This window comes from Amphiprion ocellaris, chromosome 18 (assembly GCF_022539595.1).
Source record: "Amphiprion ocellaris isolate individual 3 ecotype Okinawa chromosome 18, ASM2253959v1, whole genome shotgun sequence".
Lineage (NCBI taxonomy): Eukaryota > Metazoa > Chordata > Actinopteri > Pomacentridae > Amphiprion > Amphiprion ocellaris.
Window position 1 is genome coordinate 8,726,601 of NC_072783.1, and position 23,888 is coordinate 8,750,488.

A 23,888-nucleotide genomic window follows, 5' to 3' on the forward strand; every position below is an offset into this window, starting at 1 on the left:
AAGGCGACAGTGACGGTTTCTGTCTCCTGAGTCATTTCCGTTTGGTTTTACAAGCATCGGTGGGAGCCGCAGACAGACTGCAGCTGTTCTTACACCTACAGTTTATATACCAAACCACACACATCTGGATCTGGTTTAACACAGCAGCTACAGTTCGGGTCGGTTTGCACCAAACGTCGGACCGCAGACAGTCGCCACAATTCACATGTTGAAACGTGATTCTCTCATAAGTCAGCAACAATTAGACGGTGATTATTTTTTATCCAATCTGGCAACACAAGCCCACCGTTTGCTCCTCTGTCACTGATCTGACAACTGCCATGATGGATGAGGTGGTGAAGCTGAGAAAAATCCCTTCGATTGTTGCCATTAAGTGGTCACTGACATCTTGTTCTCCTTCCTTCAGGTCAGCAGAACCCCGACAGCCTTCGTTACAAGTACAACTTCATCGCTGACGTGGTGGAGAAGATCGCACCCGCCGTTGTTCATATTGAACTGTACCGAAAGTAAGAAAATCTACCTGTACGCCTTACACAAAATTTGTATACGCCCAGTCAGTATACCTGCCCACACCTAAGCATTCTACCAAATATGCAACCTGTTGGCCTAATAGTGTAGTTTCTGTCTATATGGTCAACAACTTTTGGTTGCATGTGGATCTCATAGACTAGAGGAGGTAATGTGCATAAAGTATATGTAGAGGCCAAGTCAACTTTGACAAAAAGACACAAAACAACAATAGCCCATAAAACAACTAGAGACACGAAAACCATTGCAAGCACAACAACCTACAAAGACACAAAACAACTACAATAAGGCATAAAACAAGAAAGAGACATGAAAACAATTACAACCACAACAAACTACAGACACATAAAACTACTACAAAGACACAAAACAGCTATAATGATGCACAGAAAACACAAAAATGACCACAAAGAGACAAAACTATAAAGACATAAAACAGCTACAATGACACATAAAACAAGAAAGAGACAAAAGAAACAAAATCGCCAAGAGACACAAAACTACAAAGACACAAAAAGACAAAGTGACCAAAGCTTCTACAGTGATACAAAATCTCCACAGAGACGCAAAGCTTCTCCAAAAAACACAAAAAATAACCACAAAAAAAAGCACAAAACTTCCATGAAAAGACACTCGATGGAGACCAAACCTGATAGAACTTCTAAAATCTCCAGATATCTTGTGCTCAACACCTTAGTGTTACGAATTCAAAGGTGGCTCAGGTGCAGGAAAAGGAACAGACAGATTCAAAATGCAAGTAAAAGATTTATTTGCACAGTCTAGAACAAAAAGAACTACAAGTCACAAGACTAGGAACTACAACAGGAAACGCTCGAGGCAGAAATGAATCATAAAGCTCAGGAAACTACTAGTGACCACTAGAGGCAAGGAAGACAAACTAGCACTGACTGACGGTGGGTAACACCCAGGCAAGAAAGTTCAAACTCTAAATACTATGATAACAGAACCCACACAGAACTCAAAGCGAAGCTAATCACATTAAACTCGGAAAATCACTGAAACTGCTGATTCTACAAATGTACTAAACTATAACACTAGGAAAAATAAACAACTAAACTAAACTGTAACTCACGAAGAAACAAAAGCGAGACGCTCAGACTGGGATCTAGCGTGTCTGGTAGGTGGTTCTTGGCTGCTTGCTTGGAGCCCAGATGGAGAATGTTGCAGGAGGCAGCAGCAGGTTCTGAAGATGGACACCAGGTGAGAGAATCCAGGCTCAGAACTGGAGGTGGCGGCAGAAACAGTTGGACCCAAACTGGAACAAAGGAGGACAAACAGGATTACTAAAGAGTCTCAAAAAGATACTGAGGCTGGAGTAACAAGCAGTGTGTGGTTACTGGCTGTGTCACCATCCAGCACTGAGAGGTGAGCGGCGTCTGATTATATAGTGGTGAAGGAGGGCTTGATTGGTAGATTTCTACCTGCTCCTGCACCAGCTGATGGTGATCACAGATGGGAAACACCTGCCGCTGCTTCTGCACTGCTGAACCAACCTAAAAAGGAAAAGAGGCGGAGAGAGAGAGAGGGGGAGGGCACTATCTAGGCCTGGCAGCAGCCAACCTGACACTTAGGAATAATCACTGACACAGTTTCATTATTGTTTAATCTGCAAAATATTCAGTTGAGTAGTCGATTAGCTGCTTTGCCAAAAACAGATGATGATGACGTGTACTTATAGGTTGTTTTAACAATGATCCAAAATCTTCGGAAGTTTTACCTCAAATAAACCAAAAAATCATCACATTTGAGGTTCTTTAACCACCAAATGCTTTGAATTTTTGCTTGGAAAAGAAAAAAAGTTGCTGATTAGTTTGCTATCAATAAAACTAACTGATTGATCAACCAATTGGTGCTAATGATAATAATAATAATGCTAATCCATCGCCTTTGCATCGAGGGCCATCGTTCGGCCAAACTTTGAATTTTCTATTTGAATTTCTACAAAACTGATAATATTCTCCTCCATTACAAATATAGTTTACAGTAACAGTAAGTGTTATAGCTGCAAGCATACATTTATACCTAATAATGTCCTCCTGCTGTTTAGTGCAGCACTTGAAAGCAGGTACAGCTGATATGAGGTGACCTCATGTTCTTGTTTCAGATGTAAAACCAAGCTCATCTTTTACTGTTTCTTTTCAGGATGATATTTTCTAAGCGAGAGGTGGCGGTGGCCAGCGGTTCTGGGTTTGTTGTGTCTGAAGATGGACTCATCGTCACCAACGCCCACGTGGTCGCCAATAAACACAGAGTAAAGGTATGAGAAGCACACGAAAACATGTTCACAACACCTCAGTTTCAAAGCTAAATTCCATACATTGTGTTCATGGAGAGAGAGCATACATCCATCAGCCACAACATTAAAACTACTCACAGGTGAAGGAAACAACATCAGTGGGTGATTTAGCAGGCACTGGGTGAACAGTTAGTTCATCTGACAGACTTTGACAAACTCTGACGTTCAACAGTTTGGTCAGATCATCTCAAAAACAGCAGGTGTTGTGGGATGTTAACAACGGACTGAAGGTTGACCTGTCTGATCTTACAGAAGAACTACTGTAGCTCAAACCTTCCTACTGTTTTGATAGAAAACGTGTCCGACCACACAGTCACAGCGTTCTACAGTGGACATCAGAACTGGGCCATGAAGAAATGGAAGAAAGTGTCCTGGTCTGATGAATTTTCTTTTCCATCCTTTGGGTGTAGGCGTCATTTAGAAAGAAGGATTCATTATGGAGAGAAGGCAGTAAGATGCTCTGGAAGATGTTCTGACGGAAAACTCAGCCTCTTGGCTGTTTTGGTGGAACGGGGCTGATCTACACAATATTAGTCAGGTGGTTTTAATGTTTATGTCAAATGAAATTGAAGGTGATCAGTGCAGAACATCTGAAGACCTAAATTTGAAATCCAGGTGCACAAAAAACACATCTGAACATGAGTTTTGCGTGGACAGATGTAAACTGACAAAACAGAGGAAGTAAAATGGTGTCTCTCTGCAAGATGAGTCCCAGCTTTACTCTGTGTTTGTTCACGTTCTGGAAAGTTTTCTCGTAATAATGAGGTGTTTGATCTGATCAGGATGGTGTTTTATTTGTTTCTTCCAGGTGGAGCTGAAGAGCGGAGCCACATACGATGCCAAAATCAAAGACATCGACGAGAAGGCCGACATCGCTCTGATCAAGATCGACACACCGGTGAGCAGCGGGGAGATAAAGGGAGATTCTATTTTGGAGAGGAGTCTGGTTTTAATTTTAGCTTGGAGCAATTTTTGAAGCAAAGGTGGATCACGAGTCTTTAAAGTGGGTGTCGGTGGAGCAAATGCAGATAAAAATAAAGAGAAGCAGAATGACCACAAATAGTTTCAAAGCGACCGCAAAAAGATTCAAAATTAACACAAAAAAACAAAAAAAAAAGATCAGGATAAAATACAAGGAGACAACAAAAAGCCTTAAAATAACCACAAACAGACCCTGAATGATCACAATGAGACGTAAAACAAGCACAACGAGCTGAAAAGTGACCACAAAGAGACACATTATGTCTACAAAAAAATCCACAATGACCAAAGAAACACAAACATTAAAAGATTTGGAATTATCACAAAGAAGCCACTAAGACACCACAAGAGACTCAAAGAAACCACAAATGGAAAGCACCACATACACCTGGAAAGTGATCACAAAAAATCCCAAAGTACCACAAACAGACACAAAATGAATACAGAAAGTTTCAAATGACCACAAAGAGAGGCTGAATATTTGGAGATGTGAACAAAATGACCATAGAGACACATAAAATGACCACAAAGAGACAACCAGAAGACAAAAAATGACTGCAAAGGGATGAAAAAAGACCACAAAAACATAAAATTAACCATAAAATGACACAAAAATTACTGTTAAAAGCCACTATATAAGCACAAAGAGCTGCAAAATGACCACAAAGTGACACATTATGTCTACAAAAATACCACAAAGAGACATAAAATGACCACAAAGAGGCACAAAGAGCCGTCTACAAAAATCCCTAAAATGACCAAAGGGACACAATGTGAACAGAAAAAGTGACAATGGCATCACAAAGAGCTGTAAAGTGACTGTAGAGACACATTATATCCACAAGAAGTCCCAAAATGGCCAAAGGGACATAACATAAACACAAAAACTTGCAAATGGACCAAAAAGAAAAGTAAAACTACAACAAAGATGTGTTAATAAATAACCAAAATGAACTGCAGAATGACCCCAGACACAAAAAATCACCACTTAAAGAAACAAATTGACCATAAAGAGCTGCAAGATGACTGCAAAGAGACGAAAAATGACCACAAAAGCATAACAAAAATATATAAAATGAGACAAAGTGACTGTTAAAAGCCACTAAATAAGCACAAGAAGCTGCCACCACCATGCTTCACATCATGATGCTGCCACCACCATGCTTCACATCATGATGCTGCCACCACCATGCTTCACATCATGATGCTGCCACCACCATGCTTCACATCATGATGCTGCCACCTCCATGCTTCACATCATGATGCTGCCACCACCATGCTTCACATCATGATGCTGCCACCACCATGCTTCACATCATGATGCTGCCACCACCATGCTTCACATCATGATGCTGCCACCTCCATGCTTCACATCATGATGCTGCCACCACCATGCTTCACATCATGATGCTGCCACCACCATGCTTCACACCATGATGCTGCCACCACCATGCTTCACATCATGATGCTGCCACCTCCATGCTTCACATCATGATGCTGCCACCACCATGCTTCACACCATGATGCTGCCACCACCATGCTTCACATCATGATGCTGCCACCACCATGCTTCACATCATGATGCTGCCACCTCCATGCTTCACATCATGATGCTGCCACCACCATGCTTTACACCATGATGCTGCCACCACCATGCTTCACATCATGATGCTGCCACCTCCATGCTTCACATCATGATGCTGCCACCACCATGCTTTACACCATGATGCTGCCACCACCATGCTTTACACCATGATGCTGCCACCACCATGCTTCACATCATGATGCTGCCACCACCATGCTTTACACCATGATGCTGCCACCTCCATGCTTCACATCATGATGCTGCCACCACCATGCTTCACATCATGATGCTGCCACCACCATGCTTTACACCATGATGCTGCCACCACCATGCTTCACATCATGATGCTGCCACCACCATGCTTCACATCATGATGCTGCCACCACCATGCTTCACATCATGATGCTGCCACCACCATGCTTTACATCATGATGCTGCCACCACCATGCTTTACACCATGATGCTGCCACCACCATGCTTTACACCATGATGCTGCCACCTCCATGCTTCACATCATGATGCTGCCACCACCATGCTTCACATCATGATGCTGCCACCACCATGCTTCACATCATGATGCTGCCACCACCATGCTTTACACCATGATGCTGCCACCACCATGCTTTACACCATGATGCTGCCACCACCATGCTTCACATCATGATGCTGCCACCGCCATGTTTCAATGACTGCAAGGAGATGAAAAATGACCACATATCTTGCATATGCATATCTTCATTTTTTTGCCTATACACTAAATAAAAATGTCCTGTGAATTGTCAAAGGGATAACAAATGGTTTTTCCCTCCTCATACCTTGTTTTTATTGTCCTAAACAAACTGCTGAAATCAGGTATTTATCCCTTTGTTTTTCCAAAGTCTCTGTTTCCTGGAAGGAAAGTCTGGTTTTAATTTATGGGATTTTTTTTCAGGGCAATGCAGAAAAATATCATGATTCATGAGAGTTTGGAATCTGTGGAGCAGGTTGGGCTTAATTTGGGTTTTCATGTTCTCACGGCTCTTTGTTTTGGTCCGCCGATGACTGGACGTTGAGGAAGTGAGGTTTTTAACAACATTTATGAACTGGAAAAAACATTTTTAGGATTAGGAGGTGGGTGCGTCCCGTTTGTGTCCAGACGGTGGGAGGTTGCTGCTGCTACTTCCTGTTTAAGGTCAGAAAATTCAGCCGGTTTTCTTAGGTAAGATTTAAAAACAGTAATTTACAATCAAAGTGCATTTATTCACAGTCTGAGATCTCATATTAGACACAGAGCAAGACAGACTAATCCTGATTCTCCGATTTCATAAGAAGTCTGTTTGTGAGTGCACATAATTAAAGACTGGGGCTATAAATAGGCCAGATAAGAGAAAACAGATGAAGAATTAAGAGAAATCAAGTCCAGCTGCACTTATGAAAGCACTGCCTGCTTTTATAAACACCTTATGTCATGTCACTGTATTATACAACTCCAATCTGGTTTCACTTTTCACAATAACAACAACAGGAAGATTTAAAGGTCAGAAAATACAGATATTGAGTTGATCTTTTAATATTAACAAGGCTTAACATATGCGTCAGAGTTGTGAAAATATTAGAGCATTTCAATATAAGATTTATTGTATTGCAGGTACATAAGTCATAACATGACAATTTAAACTTACACTCAGTTTTATGGACCCAGATTTTACAAGTCAGCTTTATTATTTCACCAGACACCCTGATAAACCCATACTGTGACAATAATATTCCTGATTGATGATTAATTTCAGCAGCTTTTAAGGCATAACTGCTGAAAATATGCGGCTTCTCAAATAGTAATAGTTATCTCGATGTTTTCACATTTTAGGTTAAAATAAATTGGACAATTTGGTCTTTTGTTAATATTGATGGGATTTTTCACTATTTTCTGACATGTTAGACACTAAACAATCAATTGAATATTTAAAAATTCACTTTTACAGTACAGTCATGTCATGTGGTTGGTTATCAAGCCAGTATTCTCAAGTCACAAAATAACCCCCCAGAGGCACAAAATAACCACAACAAGATAAAAATAAACCACACAGAATGACAAAAGGACCCAAAATAGACACACAAAAAACTCAGACACATGAAAAATTACCGCTAAGAGCCAAAAATTAACTACAAAAATGCAAAAATTAACCACAAAATCCCAACACTAACCAGAAAGAGATGCAAAATGACCAGAGATAAACAAAACAGGTGAAAATGACAGCAGAGAGAAGAAAATTTAACAAAAAAGAAAATGACTACACAAAGCTGCAAAATAACTATAGAGACAAAAAATATGACCACAAAGACACATTAGTTGATCACAAAGGAATGGAAAATGAGCAAAGGCACAAAATCGACGACAAAAAGACACAAAATGGCTAAATTTACATAAAAATGACCTCTAAATAACACAAAATGAAGAAAAAAGGTGAAAATTTTAGCAGGAAGAGCAACAGAATGACTTAGGAGACACAAAATGACCACAAAAAGAAACAACATAACTGCAAAGAAAAGAAAAATGATTGCATAGAGCTGAAAATGAACCTGAAAAACTCAAAAATTAATCAGTAAGAGATGGAGAACAGCCAACGGATGACTACAGAGATGGACCCGACTACAAATAGATGCAAAAGCTCCACAAAACCACTGTAAAGACGCACAAAACAAGCACTAAAATCACATCCATGTTGTTTGCAGTTGTTTTGATTTGCAAGTCTGTGCCCAGGAGCACCTTAAAAAAAGCAATTTAAAGGGAATATCGAGAATATTTACTGTTTCTCGTAATAAATGTGTGTCTGAAAATGTTGTATTTTATTGTAATAAGGATGCTGTATGAGGATTAAATTTACTGCTGTTTTTGCATCAGATAGCAGGTCATATTTTTTACGTTATGGTTGGTTGCATGATTGCACACATTTAAATATAAAAAGTTTTTTGCACGGTCAGAAAGCCGCGCTGATGAGGAGAATTAAAGTCAGACTTGTTTTTGCTTAAGAACAACACACAACACACAAGACAAACATGAATGAACACAATAACCCCACACACACACACACACACACACACACACACACACACACACACACACACACACACACACACAGAGAGAGAGGAACGCTGCAGGATGTGAGTTCATGTTTGCCGGGCAGACAGGGTTGTGGTTTTCCCCGACGTGTTTGGGCGGCTGGCAGGGAGGAACTGGAGCTTCAGCAGGTGAAATGGTGTAGAAATCAACAAACATGCTCGGCATTAGCGGTGATGGTTTGCATGCACGCAAAGAAACAAAAACAAAGAGGCATCTGTTTGTGTACAAATCACTTTCAGACCTCCACCCTTCCTCACATCCCAGAACACACCTTAACTGTGTGTTAATGGACACAAACGTTGTGTCTTTCAGTGGGAGGTTGTTTGATGTTGAAGTATCACAGTTTGTTTACAGCCTGTAGCCTGATATTTACAGGTTTGGGGATCATTCCTGGTAATTTGAAGACATTCAACTCAACAAGTTGATTGCGGAAATTTAAAGACATTTTTAAAAAATGCAGTCGGGAAAAAATAGTAACTGTCAAGCAAGTTGTCAACTACAGTGAGTGAAAAGGGTCAAATTAATACCATGAAATTAGGATTACTTATGAGCCTAATGAGCTAAATGTTTGCAAAAAAACCCCACAATTAATGGCTCATATTGGTATGAAGGGAGAAAGCAAACAAATAAGTAGTAAAACCTTCATTTTTTTCTTCATGTCTAAGTGGGCATATCCTGAAAACCGACATTTTTACATCAAACTAACGTTTATGCAAACTACAGGACAAATGGAAACATTTAGTACATCATGATGCTGCCACCACCATGCTTCACACCATGATGCTGCCACCACCGTGCTTCACATCATGATGCTGCCACCACCATGCTTCACACCATGATGCTGCCACCACCATGTTTCACATCATGATGCTGCCACCACCATGCTTCACATCATGATGCTGCCACCACCATGCTTCACATCATGATGCTGCCACCACCATGCTTCACATCATGATGCTGCCACCACCATGCTTCACATCATGATGCTGCCACCACCATGCTTCACATCATGATGCTGCCACCACCATGCTTCACATCATGATGCTGCCACCACCATGCTTCACACCATGATGCTGCCACCACCATGCTTCACATCATGATGCTGCCACCACCATGCTTCACATCATGATGCTGCCACCACCATGTTTTAATGACTGCAAAGAGATGAAAATTGACCATAAAATGAGACAAAATGACTGTTAAAAACCACTATATAAGCACAAGGAGTTGCCAAATGCATGGCAAAAATAGCACAAACTCCACCTAAAATTTCACAAATAATGTTTCAGGGGAGCTCAGGTCTTATTAAGAGGAGCCAAGTTGCTCCTGGTCGTCCTGTAGTTTGCAAATTGTTCACAGATTATCAAGATTTCAACTTTTAAGATCAGAAATTGAACTAAATTTTAGTTTTAGCTGAGCCAGAATGCAGTTATCTTAGCAACTACTTCTCATACATCTGGCACAGTGAAACAGATGCTTGAGTGTTTTGACCATTTCTACTGCACTGTGCCTTTGGAAAGCAGCATAGTTCATCCAGACTGGTGCTTGCATTGATTGACTGACTGATTATGCATCATTTGAGCAGCAAAAACTTCACTTCATCGCCAACTTACTGCTTGCTATTAGTACAGAAAGTTTGGTGAAGTCAGGTCACTGCACCTAATTTTCGTTCCCTCGTTCGAGTTAATAAAGTATTGAGCTGAAATGAAGGTCAGAGGATTTAATGCATGGTTTAGAGATGCATCAGTTTGCAGGAATGGGAAGAATCTTACATTCATATCTCTGGCTTTTATACGAGGGAGTGTTTGAGTCCCTTCTGCTGACCTACTGAGGCATTCATCCAGCAGCGTGTGCAGACACAGCTGCCGGCTGTTTACAGTCTCCATTCAACCAGCGAAGCCTTGTGGCAATATTCCACCTTGATCCTGATTGTTTTCCATGACACGTGTCCATGAGCAGATTATGGAAGCTGCTGATCCAATCTGCTTTAACACGCAGGTCAATTAGCGTATTTACAGGCTGCTGTTTACTAGAATAGCACTGAGAAAGGAGTTGATTTGTTCCAAAGAATAGGAGATTTTCAAGTTCAAAGAAAGAGATCTGAAGGAAATGAGTACCCCACGATGATCAGAGTTTATTATAACTAAGAGCTGCCTTCCACAGTGTGAATTCTCTGCCGTTACTTCTGTAATTCTTTATCCCCTAAATTCCTCAGAGAGCTGCCAAATCTCTGCCGTGTTGGTTTAACCCGGCGGATGAAAGGTCTGGCTGAGTCCTGCATGAGAGAGAAAAGACAACATTTCATTGGATTCAAACAGCAGGACAGTTTCCCAGCAGACATTATGAACCACTCAGTTCAGGAAAACACAGGTGTTAGTAGTAACGTTAACATTTGGGTTAAGAGTAGCAGTGAACCATGAATCTGCAGGAACCTGGAAGCTAATAAATGGGATTCAAGCAGCATTAATCCTATTGTTTATACTGGAACTACACTTTTCCTTAAAGTGTCTTCTGTCAGTGCTCAGTATGACGGCGCACAATCTGAAAAAAATGCCCAGTACTCACAAAAACTGATGTTTTAGTAAATACAGCATTGGTTTGATTAACCCACTATAACTGTAGCCCCAAGCTGTCAAACCACCAAGCTTCACATCATGATGCTGCCACCACCATGCTTCACATCATGATGCTGCCACCACCATGCTTCACATCATGATGCTGCCACCACCATGCTTCACATCATGATGCTGCCACCACCGTGCTTCACATCATGATGCTGCCACCACCGTGCTTCACAGCATGATGCTGCCACCACCATGCTTCACATCATGATGCTGCCACCACCGTGCTTCACATCATGATGCTGCCACCACCGTGCTTCACAGCATGATGCTGCCACCACCATGCTTCACATCATGATGCTGCCACCACCGTGCTTCACATCATGATGCTGCCACCACCGTGCTTCACAGCATGATGCTGCCACCACCATGCTTCACATCATGATGCTGCCACCACCGTGCTTCACATCATGATGCTGCCACCACCATGCTTCACATCATGATGCTGCCACCACCGTGCTTCACATCATGATGCTGCCACCACCGTGCTTCACATCATGATGCTGCCACCACCGTGCTTCACAGCATGATGCTGCCACCACCGTGCTTCACATCATGATGCTGCCACCACCGTGCTTCACATCATGATGCTGCCACCACCGTGCTTCACATCATGATGCTGCCACCACCATGCTTCACACCATGATGCTGCCACCACCGTGCTTCACATCATGATGCTGCCACCACCATGCTTCACACCATGATGCTGCCACCACCGTGCTTCACATCATGATGCCGCCACCACCATGCTTCACACCATGATGCTGCCACCTCCATGCTTCACACCATGATGCCGCCACCACCATGCTTCACATCATGATGCTTCCACCACCATGCTTCACACCATGATGCTGCCACCACCATGCTTCACACCATGATGCTGCCACCACCGTGCTTCACATCATGATGCCGCCTCCACCATGCTTCACATCATGATGCCGCCACCACCATGCTTCACATCATGATGCTTCCACCACCATGCTTCATATTATGATGCTGCCACCACCATGCTTCACATCATGATGCTTCCACCACCATGCTTCACATCATGATGCTGCTACCACCGTGCTTCACACCATGATGCTGCCACCACCATGCTTCACACCATGATGCTACCACTATCATGCTTCACTCCATGATGCTCCCAGCACCGTGCTAAAGTGTCTTCTATCCCTGCTCAGTTTGGTGGTAAACAATCAGAAAGATGGTACAGTACTTGCAACAGCTAATGTTGATAATGTTTTACCTTGTAAATGCTTTTGCAGTTCAGCTCTTGGATGGTTATTTGTCAGTTTGTGCTAAAATTCATGTAATTATTGGCTGCAAACCTAATTCATATGTACACTGATAACCACCTGCATAATTAGTTCTTCCAATGAGGTCGACCCACATAAACACACAAACAGAAGCTAGATGGCCGGGCTGCATGTACAGACGTAAACACCAGGAGCTGCTTATGAAAGGATTCATTGAGCCGCTCTAATCAGCTCAACATAAAGTTCTTCTGTTCTGAAGCTCAAACAGCAAAATGACCATGTTTGCTGCTCTGTGGTTTCCAGGATGACAGCAGTTTGTCCGCGGTGAGATTACAAACCCAAGGGGCCGTGTTTAGCCGTAATTTAAGAGACGCCAACGCCACAACAACAAGGAACAAAGCGGTGGTTTTGTTCATCCCTCGTTCTCTCCTTCTCATTATCTGCCTTCCTTCTGTCTGTCACTGCTTTGATGTGAATGCAAGAAAACTTGTTTCATTATAAAGTCAGTTTGCATTCATTTATTGTACATGAAATCACCACAAATCACATAAAAAATCTCATCATATCTGGTCCATGCAGATAGTTTGGAGACTTCTGCAGCCTCTGCAGTACAACAGAATTTAGTTTTGTCACTCAGAACACTAAAAATGTTTGAGAAACTCCCAAACAATCTGCATCTCTGCACCGTGCTTCACATCATGATGCTGCTACCACCATGGTTTATATCATGATACTGAGGGTATCATGAGGGTTTTAAAAACACAAGTGAGAAAAAAACAGCTGAAACTGTGTGCAAAAAGCATTTTTCTTGATGATTTAAGTGAGAACGTGGATTTCTGCTTTTTGTGCAGAACTTTACATCATCTGAGGGGAAACGGGCAATTTCAAGTCTTCATTTTAATCCCGATTTTCCGGAGCTCAGTGGAACTTTAATCCCAAACGTTTGGCTTGTGTTCAAGGCTCCACATTTCATTTCGATGATTTGTTGTCGGTCATGTACAGATGTGCTGAACATACCTGTGGCTGCAGACGTGCTGTTCCTGCACGCCACTCAAAACTCTGCAGCAGCAGGAGAAAGTCTGGAAATGTCCTCATCTGTGCACAGCTGCACTGAGACGCTAAACACTTCCACATCTGTCACATCTGGCTGCATGTGTTTCTCTGTGTGCTGTCAACTGGCTGTCTGCTTCGTTTCTTTCCTGCCCTCCTGCTCACCTTGTTCCACGACTTACTAAACCTTCCCTGAAAGTGGGTCACACTCTTGTTACTTAACAGAGGAAATGGGCTGCACATGTGTCTGTCAGCGGTGAGGAAACACAACGCACACTCAGACGCTGACGGACAAGCAGACATTTGTCATGCAGCGGTGGAGTCGATGAAAGTCACGGCTGCTTTATGTCTCACTTTTTCTGCTGCGCGTCACATCTGGCCTGAAGTAGGTTAGTAGGACGGCGAGCGACGAGCCAGCACTCCCTCCAGACTCTGGGCAGCAGCTGGAGGGTTTTAAAGTTTTAGAAGTGTTGAAGAACCAACACTTTGTCCTGGTGGCCAACGTCACAACTGCAACAGAAAGCACACAACTATTAAAGAGAAGTCTGTGACACACTTGCAAGTCCAGACAGGACAAGTTAAGGTGCTTTCAGGCAGCATTCTTAATTTTCAGGATCCAAATGCACTTAAATGTGTTCAAAATGCATGCTAATAAATCTGACTTTACAAGAAACGAACATGGCAGATTGTCACAAGACTAAGGTCACAAAAAGCCTCTGCAGTTATTAGAAATGATGAGAGGTTCCCAGGAAACATTAGTGGGTTGTTTAATTGGTACAGTTCTTTCATGCTTATCCATTAGCATGTGCAGCTAATGCTACTGAATTATCTTTTTAGCGCTAACTTGGCACGGGTTTTTACGTTTCAGTTTGAGTTTCTGTTTCCTGTTTTACGTTTCTGCAAAAAAAATGATGGATTAATCCTGAAATGCTGCAACAGAAAACACAATTAGAGAAGTCTGTTGACACACTTGCAATTGTTAAAGTGCTTTCAGGCTGCAGTCTTATTTTTCCCAACAAAAAGATTTTCAAGAACCAAATGCACTTAAATGTGTTTTAAAATGCATGCTAATAAATGTGGAATTTTTGAGAAAAAAAATTATTTCATACATCTCTGGCAATTAAAACTTCAGAAAAATAGTGATACAAACTGCTTGTCCAGCCACCAGATGGTGTTTTTAAAAGTCTCTTTGGTAACTGTGATAACTGGTATCATGTCTTGTTATATGCTGCAGTTTTGAACATTTCCTGACCATGTGATTAAATGCATAAATAAAAGGTTAAAAATTCAGTTAGAAGTAAGTTGCAGAACATTGTTTAGATGTGTTGGGTTGCATTAGCTTGATATTTTATGTTTTTTAAAGAAAATTTTTTGCACTAGTTGATATAAAACCAAAAACTAAGTCAAGAAAACTTAGTAAATTTGGCTTGATAATTAACTTAATTAATGATAAATAGCTAATTTAATTGATGAAACTAAATTGTTTCACTGTGGATGCTGCAGAAGAATCAAAAAACAAAACAAAACAACAAACAGGAGTGACTCAAGTACAACTCACTGGTAAATATCCAAATGAAACACATATTTTCTAATGTATTATTAATGTAAAAACACAAGTTTTGCACTGAAATCTGAGTAATTGATTTTGTTGGATCACCTTAGTAAAACTAAAGTTAAATCTGTAAATACACTGTGGGATGTTTTATTGTCTTAACGCTTATTATTTAAATTATATAATTAAATTTGTTCCGTTAATCTAATCTTCTTTTTGCATTGGAAAGCACTTTGGGTCAACACGTGTAGTTTACATGTGACTTGAATGCAATAATTTAAACAAATAACAGTGACTTTATTTGTCTAAACGAGGTCTTGAACATATTTTTCATCTCAAGTTGATAAGACACAACTTCTTTTGAGCATCTTTACTTTGAATTTCTGGTAGTTTATTGCCGTTAAAAAGCTGCTCAGATTCACCAGTTTGCAGAATATTTTGTGTTGTTTCCAGTTGGGGAGTTTTTTGCTGTGTCGAGAGAGAAAAAAATTGAGTCACGATGATTCAATAGGCGGCTGGAATTCAGGATTTCCACAAGGAGATGCCAGCAGTACCAGTAACCGCCTGTGTAATCAGCCTTTTTAGCCTTTCTGTTTTAATTGCGGTGCAACTTCGACCACGACTTTAACTCCAAATGCGCTAAAATAACAACAAATGGTTGCTACTGGACATAACTGCTGTTTTATGGAGGGTTTAGAACGACACACGTGGTGGATTTTACACTGTTGGTAGCGATGTTAAAAAGCCAAACAATCAGTGTCGCAATTTTTCAGCCACCAGCCAAAGAAAAGGAACCAGAACCATGTTACTGCATTTACATCTTCAGCATCATTTATCAGGAAAACAGAACGGCGGAGCACATTGTCTTGCCAAGTATCGGTTTTCTCACCAGCTTCAAAGCTAAACGGCTAACTATGTCACATATCCAGTTAGTCACACGCTACATCTTTATCAGAAACCATCTTTTTTTTATCAGTAATGTCAGCAGAATTATTAAAGAATTACTAAAATGTCTTTAGCGTCTATGAAAGGTAAACAAAGAAGACTGCTGCAACATATTCAAACATTATTTCTGTCTGGTGTGTGAGCTAGCCAGAGATCTGAATCAGAGCTAACCTGCCAGCTACGTGGCATTTACAGTGTAGGTAGTTTTTCTACCCCAAATTTATCCCCGGAAGAGGTTCTACAGGGCAGTTCTTGTTGTCAGAACGTGCATAAAGTTGTTGGCCACCTTAAAACAGCATCCAAGAGCCTGAGACATTAAACTTTTCAAGGATTTAGAGGAAAATTTGAAGGCTAATGTTCAGGAGTACATGTTAGTAAATGTTCAAGATGACGGCTAAATGTTGGAAGAAGGTTTTTAAGGCTTGAAAATGTCAACATGGTCATTTGTTTCATGTGGATAGGGTTAGGGTTGCACACAAAAGGAAGATAACGGCCCCATTTCTTTCTTGTTTTTGTCCTTTCATTGATTTAAAATGCTAACAGATTAACTGAAAGCACCAAACTGCAAGCAGCTTGTGGGGCTCGTGTTTATCTTCAATGCACAATAAAGTTTTGGGCCACCATAAAACAGCATGTAAGAGCTTGAAGTACCAAACTTTTCAAGGGTGTAGAAGGAGATCTGAGGGTTAAAGTTTATTTAAACATTTAAATAAACTTGCAAGACGATGAGTTAAAGGTTGGAAGGTTTTTAAGGCTTGAAAATGTCAACATTGGTCATTTGTTTTATGTGGAAATCTGCCTACCGTTGCATGAGAAGCTGCACACAAAACAAGAAAGCAGCCACTTTTCTTTCTTGTTGTTGTCTTTTCGTTCATTTTAAATGCTAACAGATTAACCGGAGGCCGACTGAGTTTGCATCAAACTGCAAGCAGCTTGTGGCGCTCGTGTTTATCTTCAATGCACAATAAAACCCTCATTTTCACATTTTTTTGGCTCATGTACGTAAAAGCATGTTTGTCTAGTGGCTGGGGAAGATTAGCGACGGCTATGCTAACATCGGTCTGCAGCCTGAGTGTTTCCTGGATTTAATAAAACGTCAAGATGAAGCGAGTTAGGGAGCCATAAAATCCTGTTAAAGTCCATTTAAACCGATTATTCCTTATAAAAGTGTGTTCAGTGTGTTTGCAGCAGCGGTGGAGCGTTTATACGGCAACGCTGAAAGCTGCAGAGGCAGGCATGGAAAAGCTAATATTTAGGAGCTGCACACAAGCAGAACTACACAAATTATCTGTTGGATTCTCACAAATCCATCCAGCTGGACTTGTGCTTAACCTCTATTCCCACCTCAGCGAACCACACTCGTACAGTAACGACGCTCTGCTGGGATTAATTTCTTTTGCAGATGTACATGTAGACCAAAACCAAAAAGAACGAGCCGTGAAATTGAGAGAGAGCTGCCCAGTGGCCACATGTTGGTGCAAATCGATTCATACGATGGAAAAAGACGAGAAAACTGCAACATGGAGTAGAGAGTGGATGGCATCCTGGTTTTATTTAAGAGTTTAAGAGATGAGGAAGGCCAGGACGCTAATTTAGCAGCTGGACGGGTCAATCCAGTTTCCTGTTTGGAGTTTAAAGCGGTTCATTGATTCTCTAGCATTTTATAGTTGCCTGTGAAATTTCACACTCTTGCACCAAAAGTACACCATTCAGGACAGCTCTTTACTTTTTAGCCCACAGTTTGTTGCTCTGTTGCACCTAATTCGAAACCTTCAGGGCAGAAAAATGAGGAAATGCCAAAAGCAGCAGTTCCTTAAATGTCCACCAGTCACTGCCTCCAACAGTGAGTCAATCCCCATAGACGTCCATGTTAAAATGTCCAACTTTACAGCAGGAATAAACGTGTTTTCAGCCTGGAACCAACACCTTTTTTGGTCTTTATAGCTAATTTCAACATTCCTACAGCTGTACAGGAAGTTATTTTTTTCCAAACTCATCTGCTGAAATTCTATTAAAGTTTCAAGTTTTGCATAAGTAAGGGTGTGGCTGATCTGAGCCATATTATTTGCTAAGACTGAATTACAATTATCTGCAGCTGAATTGTAATTCCAGTTTAATTCTGACTTTTCAATATTCTGGTTCAAAATATCTTTAATATATCTACACTGTCTTTTTTAGGTTCTTACATTAGGTTTAAACTGGCCAAAGTGGTGCTGTAGACATTTTGAACTGGAAATTTAACTATAAAGTATCTCAGATTAGAGTTTAGACTATGCAAAATGATGCTACAGATCTCTGCAGTTGCATCAGAAGCTGGGAAGTTGTGGCAGCTTGTTTTTAAAACCATTTTCAGAGCAGCCCCAGACCAAAGTTCTAGTAAATTTCCACCACAAGATAATGAAGGAAGCTCTAGTTCGCCACAAACTCCTGGCTTTTTCCATTTCACTGCATTTTTTATCCATCTTCTCCACCACAGCAGCTGCTGTTACTTCTGCTAAAACTGTGAAAATGCTTTGCAGGACCGACATCCAACAGGAAGCCTGGCATGAGCGGCACAGTTCAGACTAGTTGTGACAACGTTTGAGATATTTGCAGCTGTTTTGCAATTTAGATTATAGCTTTTACCGCTCAGAGTGACATTATACGGCAGATATCTGGAATAAAAATCAGACTAGTCACAGTGTAGTAAGTCAAAATGACGGTGAAATCTGTAGTTTTAATTCAGTTCAATTCAAAATGCTCCACAACACAGTCAAGGACACAGATTTAAAATCTTAAATAAATAAACTGATTTCCAATAGCAAAAGTGCATACATTAGAGGCACACATCAATTATTTAGTTGAGTTTAAAATACAGTTTGCAGTCATTACAGGGTAAAGTAGGCAGTGTCTAAGGGTCATTCCAGAACTGGAGGACATTTTACGTCCCACCTGTCAAATTTCAAATAATCCACATACAAAATACTAAAACATGCAGTTGTTGCATAAATTTTCTTGTCCTGAGACTAAATCTAAAAAAAAAAAAAAAATCAGAGAAAAGAATGTTTGAAAATATTTTTTAAAATACCAAATAAGCCTGGAGTTCCACCTAAGATGCCATTTGTCTTGTGTTTTTGTTGTTGTGTGTCTTGATTTTGTTGTTTTCTGTTTCGTTTGTCGCTTTGTCTTATTTCTGTCGTTTTGTATCTTGTTTTTGTCATTTTATGTCTTGTTTTTGTCGTTTTCTCTTTCATTGCTGTCATTTTATGTCTTGTTTCTGTCGTTTTCTACCTTGATTTTGACATTTGTATCTTGTTTTTGTGTCTTGTTTTTGTCATTTTATGTCTTCTTTTTGTCACTTTGTGTCTTGTTTTTGTTGTTTTCTGTTTCTTTTCTGTCATTTTGTGTCTTGATTTTGTCATTTTATGTCTTGTTTTTGTTGTTTTCTGTTTCGTTTGTCATTTTGTGTCTTGTTTCTGTCGTTTTATATCTTGTTTTTGTCATTTCATGTCTTGTTTTTATCGTTTTCTGTTTCATTTCTGTCGTTCTGTATCTTGAGTTTGACATTTTTATCTTGTTTTTGTCATTTTGTGTCTTGTTTTTGTCATTTTATGTCTTGCTTTTGTCGTTTTGTGTCTTCTTTTGTCATTTTGTGTCTTGTCATTTTCTGTTTCGTTTCTGTCATTTTATGTCTTCATTTTGCCATTTTATGTCTTGCTTTTGTGGTTTTGTGTCTTCTACTTTTTTCTTGACTGTTTTCCATCAGTCAGTTTGTCCTCTTGGTCAGCAGTAACAGCAGCTAAATATCTAGCTTCTACTGCTGAGAGAAAGCTAACATTAGCATGGATTAGCAACCCTGTTACTGTGATTAGAGTAGGGTTAGCAAACCACTAATAAAACATGGAATAAAAATGCTACCATTGATGTGGAAGCTGAGCCAATCAAGCCTTTGATAGTTTATTACCTATTACTGATGAATATGGAGCATAAAACTGTAAAAGAGAAGGTTTAGTTTTCAAACATTTTGAAGCCCAAATGTCCCCCAATTCTGGAAAAAAAAAAAAAAAGTTTTTAGCTTTGACAAACTCATCTGATCGCTAAAATGAGGAATCAGTGACCACACATGGCAGCAAATCTTAAGGAAAGAACCAAAACTTTCATGTTTAATCCCAACATAAACACAGAACACAAGCAGAGACTCACAACTCCTCCAGATGTTTTGTTAATTCTAAACTCTGCCTGGTGAAGCTTTTAGTCTGGGGTGTAAACATTAAGAACTAATTGTGTGTCAGAAGCTTTTAGTCGTCAGGAACCAAGTGATGATTTGGAAGCGGGACACACACAGAGAAGTCGGTGGGTTCGGGTGGAAACGAGGCCACAGGGCCGAGCCGAGGGATTTATAGCTCAGTTTGATTTGGTAAGAGTTGGATTTGTGGATGAAGAGAAGCCTGGTGCTGCAGGAATGCTGACTCAGCTCTGCTCAGAGAATAAACTGCTGTTTACTGGCCAGAGTCTGCTCGGTTTAGCAGAGAGAACACTCAAATCCAACACTTTCACATTAGTTTTTAGGAGTTTTCTTCACTATAATGTATATTTAATGTACTTTTTTGGCCAGATAACCAGCAGATAATCTGATTTTACCAGCTGAAGTCAATAAAAAGGTTGTGCATTTGAGTCCTGCTTAACTTTCTTTCCTTCTCTCTGCTTGGTGTGTTTTCCGGAGCAGATGAAGCTGCCGGTGCTGCTGCTCGGTCGCTCTGCAGATCTGCGTCCCGGAGAGTTCGTGGTCGCCATCGGCAGCCCGTTCTCCCTGCAGAACACCGTCACCACCGGCATCGTCAGCACCACCCAGAGGGGAGGCAAAGAGCTCGGCCTCCGCAACTCAGACATGGACTACATCCAGACGGACGCCATCATCAACGTGAGTGGAGAGACGCACAGAAAGAGTCTCCAGAGCCTGCAAAAGTAGAAATGATGCAAGCCGTTTGTAGTAATCACTGACCCCTGATTAGCCAAAATCTTCTGCAGAAGTAATACGAGATGCAAAGCTGCTGGTGTGGAATACGAGTGTAGATGATCTTTTTATTGCATTTAGCAGCACTGATCGGCTGTCAGATATTAAAATTTTCTCTCTGTTTAGGAATTACTAGAATGAAAATATATAAAACGAGATGCTACAGGCAAAAACATGGATTTTTTTCACGCACAATTTTGAGATTTTGCCTCCATATCATGTATTCTTTCAGACTAGTGGGAGGAAAATGCCAAGAATAAACATTTAGGGGTTTATTTTACTACACTTGTTGCCATGTTATTATATTATATTATATTATATTATATTATATTATATTATATTATATTATATTATATTATATTATATTATATTATATTATATTATATTATATTATATTATAACAAGAAGAAGAAGAAATATATTTTAATTTAATACTACTGCTACTAGTAATGATAACAAATGTTTATATATTATTAAATTATTATATATAATAATTGTATTATATAATATATAAATAATTATATATTACATTATACAATTCTTATGTATATCTGTCTAATAATATTATATTAATTTATTATTATTATTATTGTTATTATTATTATTATTATTATTATTATTATTATTATTATCATTATTATTATTATTATTATTATTATTATTATTATTATTATTATTATTAATAATAATAATAATAATGATAATAATAATAATAATAATAATAATAATAATAATAATAATAATAAAAACTGCAACAACAATAATAATACATATTTTATTATTAAATTATTATGTCTATAATAATTTTATAATATAATGTTTAGTTAATTATACATCACATTATTATATAATATATAACACAATATATTATGGTGTTACCATGGTTGCCATGGTGGCACTTTTGTAAGGTTTTTTGTTGTTGTTGTTGTTGTTTTTTATGTTTTTAATTCATTTTCGCAAGCTTTGAGTTTTCACAAATTTCATTGGATTTACACAACGACAAATAAAAGCCTTCATCTATCCATTCACATCAGTAGATTTTAAATATATTACATATTTTAGAGGCAGTTTGCTCAGTAGGAGTTTTTTCTTCTACCCTGAACCAGAAATATCCACTTCAGCACCTGAGAGCAGGTTTTCTAGTTTTATTCATATTTATTTATTCATATTTTTGTACATTCTGAAGGTTTTATAGAAGAATTTGTTCATATATTGTTTACAGCCTGATTTACAGAATATTTTATTCCCAACCTACACTGTTGTCACTTTCTGTGCCAAACTTAACTACCACTCACAATATCTATCTATCTATATCTATATCTATATCTATATATGTATAGATAGATAGATGTGTGTGTGTGTGTGTGTGTGTGTGTGTGTGTGTGTGTGTGTGTGTGTGTGTGTGTGTGTGTGTGTGTGTACTACTACTGCTACTACAGTTGTGCTTTATAGTGTATAAGTCTTTCTATTCTATTCTAAAAACATGAGAAAAACAGTTTTTTTCCAGCTGTTGACTATATTTTCTGAATTATGGAGTGATAAAAACAAATGTCCAAAACCTCTGGCTTTAATCAAGAAGAAACAATCAGATTTCTGTTCTAGAAACTAACACAGACCATCACATAGTTACATAGAAAATACCTCCAAAAATGTGTAATATGAAATATAATTGTCTCACTGTGTGAAAAAATACATTTACATTCTGCGTTTGTCTGTTTTCGTGCAGTACGGCAACTCAGGAGGACCACTAGTCAACCTGGTGAGTGAATAACAACATGATGCTTCCGAAACAAGATTTAAAATGTATTTTCCATTTTCCATGTTTACAGGGCTGTAATTCTAAATGAATGATAAATACAGTCTAGACATTGTTAATGTGGTAAATGACTATTGTAGCTGGAAACAGCTGATTTTTAATGGAATATCTCCATAGAGGTACAGAGGAACATTTCCAGCAACCATCACTCCTGTGTTCTAATGCTACATTGTGTTAGCTAATGGTGTTGAAAGGCTCATTGATGATTAGAAAACCCTTGTGCAGTTATGTTAGCACATGAATGAAAGTGTGAAAACATGAAATTGTCTGGGTGACACCAAACTTTGGAACAGTGTGTAAGTGTTTCCAGCGGACTGAATTCATTACTAACCTTGAATTCTTTTCATTATTATGAAAGGAAACAACCATAATGTAATTTCACAAAGGCACACAGCCAATTTCCACAATGCCTGTTTTCTCAATCTGCAAAAAAATCAAAAGTCTCTGGGGACTTTTAACTCTCTATTAACCTCGGAAGTGTTTTCCGAAGGAACGCTTAGCTGTTAATTTACTAAACTCACAGTTTTAAGTTAAAAAGGCCTAAAAGTCTCACATTTTTGAGCATAAGTTCATTATAGTAGCAAGTAAGCTCACATATTTACATTAAGTAAACTAAAAACAGATAAGTTGTTGCTATTTTCAGTGCAAACAGGATTATTTATGTTGTGTGGCTGTTTTTGGAGGATTTGCTGTATAAACACAGCTTCTCTAGTTGTCAAATAATGTAAAATTCACTCAGATATCATATATTGATGCTGCATACAATGTTTTTTTTCTGCATATAGTTAAAGTTATTTATTGTATAAGTTTATTTCATGTGTTTTTATGTAATATTTGAGGAGCTGAAGTAGAATTTTCCAATAAAAACTAAGCAGTCCTGTACTGTTTGCTCCACCCTCAGATTTAACTTCATTGGCACTTTGTCTCTCCATATCTGTGAAACACAAACACAGTTTCATTCTGCTGGCACACATGCACATGTTGCAAAACAGAGACGTACGTAATCTCATATAAACAAACACCCGGGGCCATGAAATCCTTATTAGGAAGGTAAATAAAGAGTTTAGCTAACGCTTGGCAGAAGGTCTCCGTCCACAGCTGAGTCTGATTAGGAGGCGTCAGACTCGTCTTTTAACGAGCTTCA

At 39.3% G+C, this 23,888-nt stretch overlaps 1 protein-coding gene across 1 annotated transcript in view; it reads left to right on the top strand.

Moving 5' to 3' along the window:
- Positions 1-23,888, top strand: part of htra1b (HtrA serine peptidase 1b) — a 48,493-nt gene that overhangs the window by 13,539 nt on the left and 11,066 nt on the right. Inside the window, exons 2-6 of the mRNA XM_055004742.1 lie at positions 407-506; positions 2,692-2,806; positions 3,654-3,743; positions 20,641-20,835; positions 22,655-22,687. Coding sequence (XP_054860717.1) covers positions 407-506; positions 2,692-2,806; positions 3,654-3,743; positions 20,641-20,835; positions 22,655-22,687 — 533 coding nt within the window. The remainder of the gene's footprint in view (positions 1-406; positions 507-2,691; positions 2,807-3,653; positions 3,744-20,640; positions 20,836-22,654; positions 22,688-23,888) is intronic.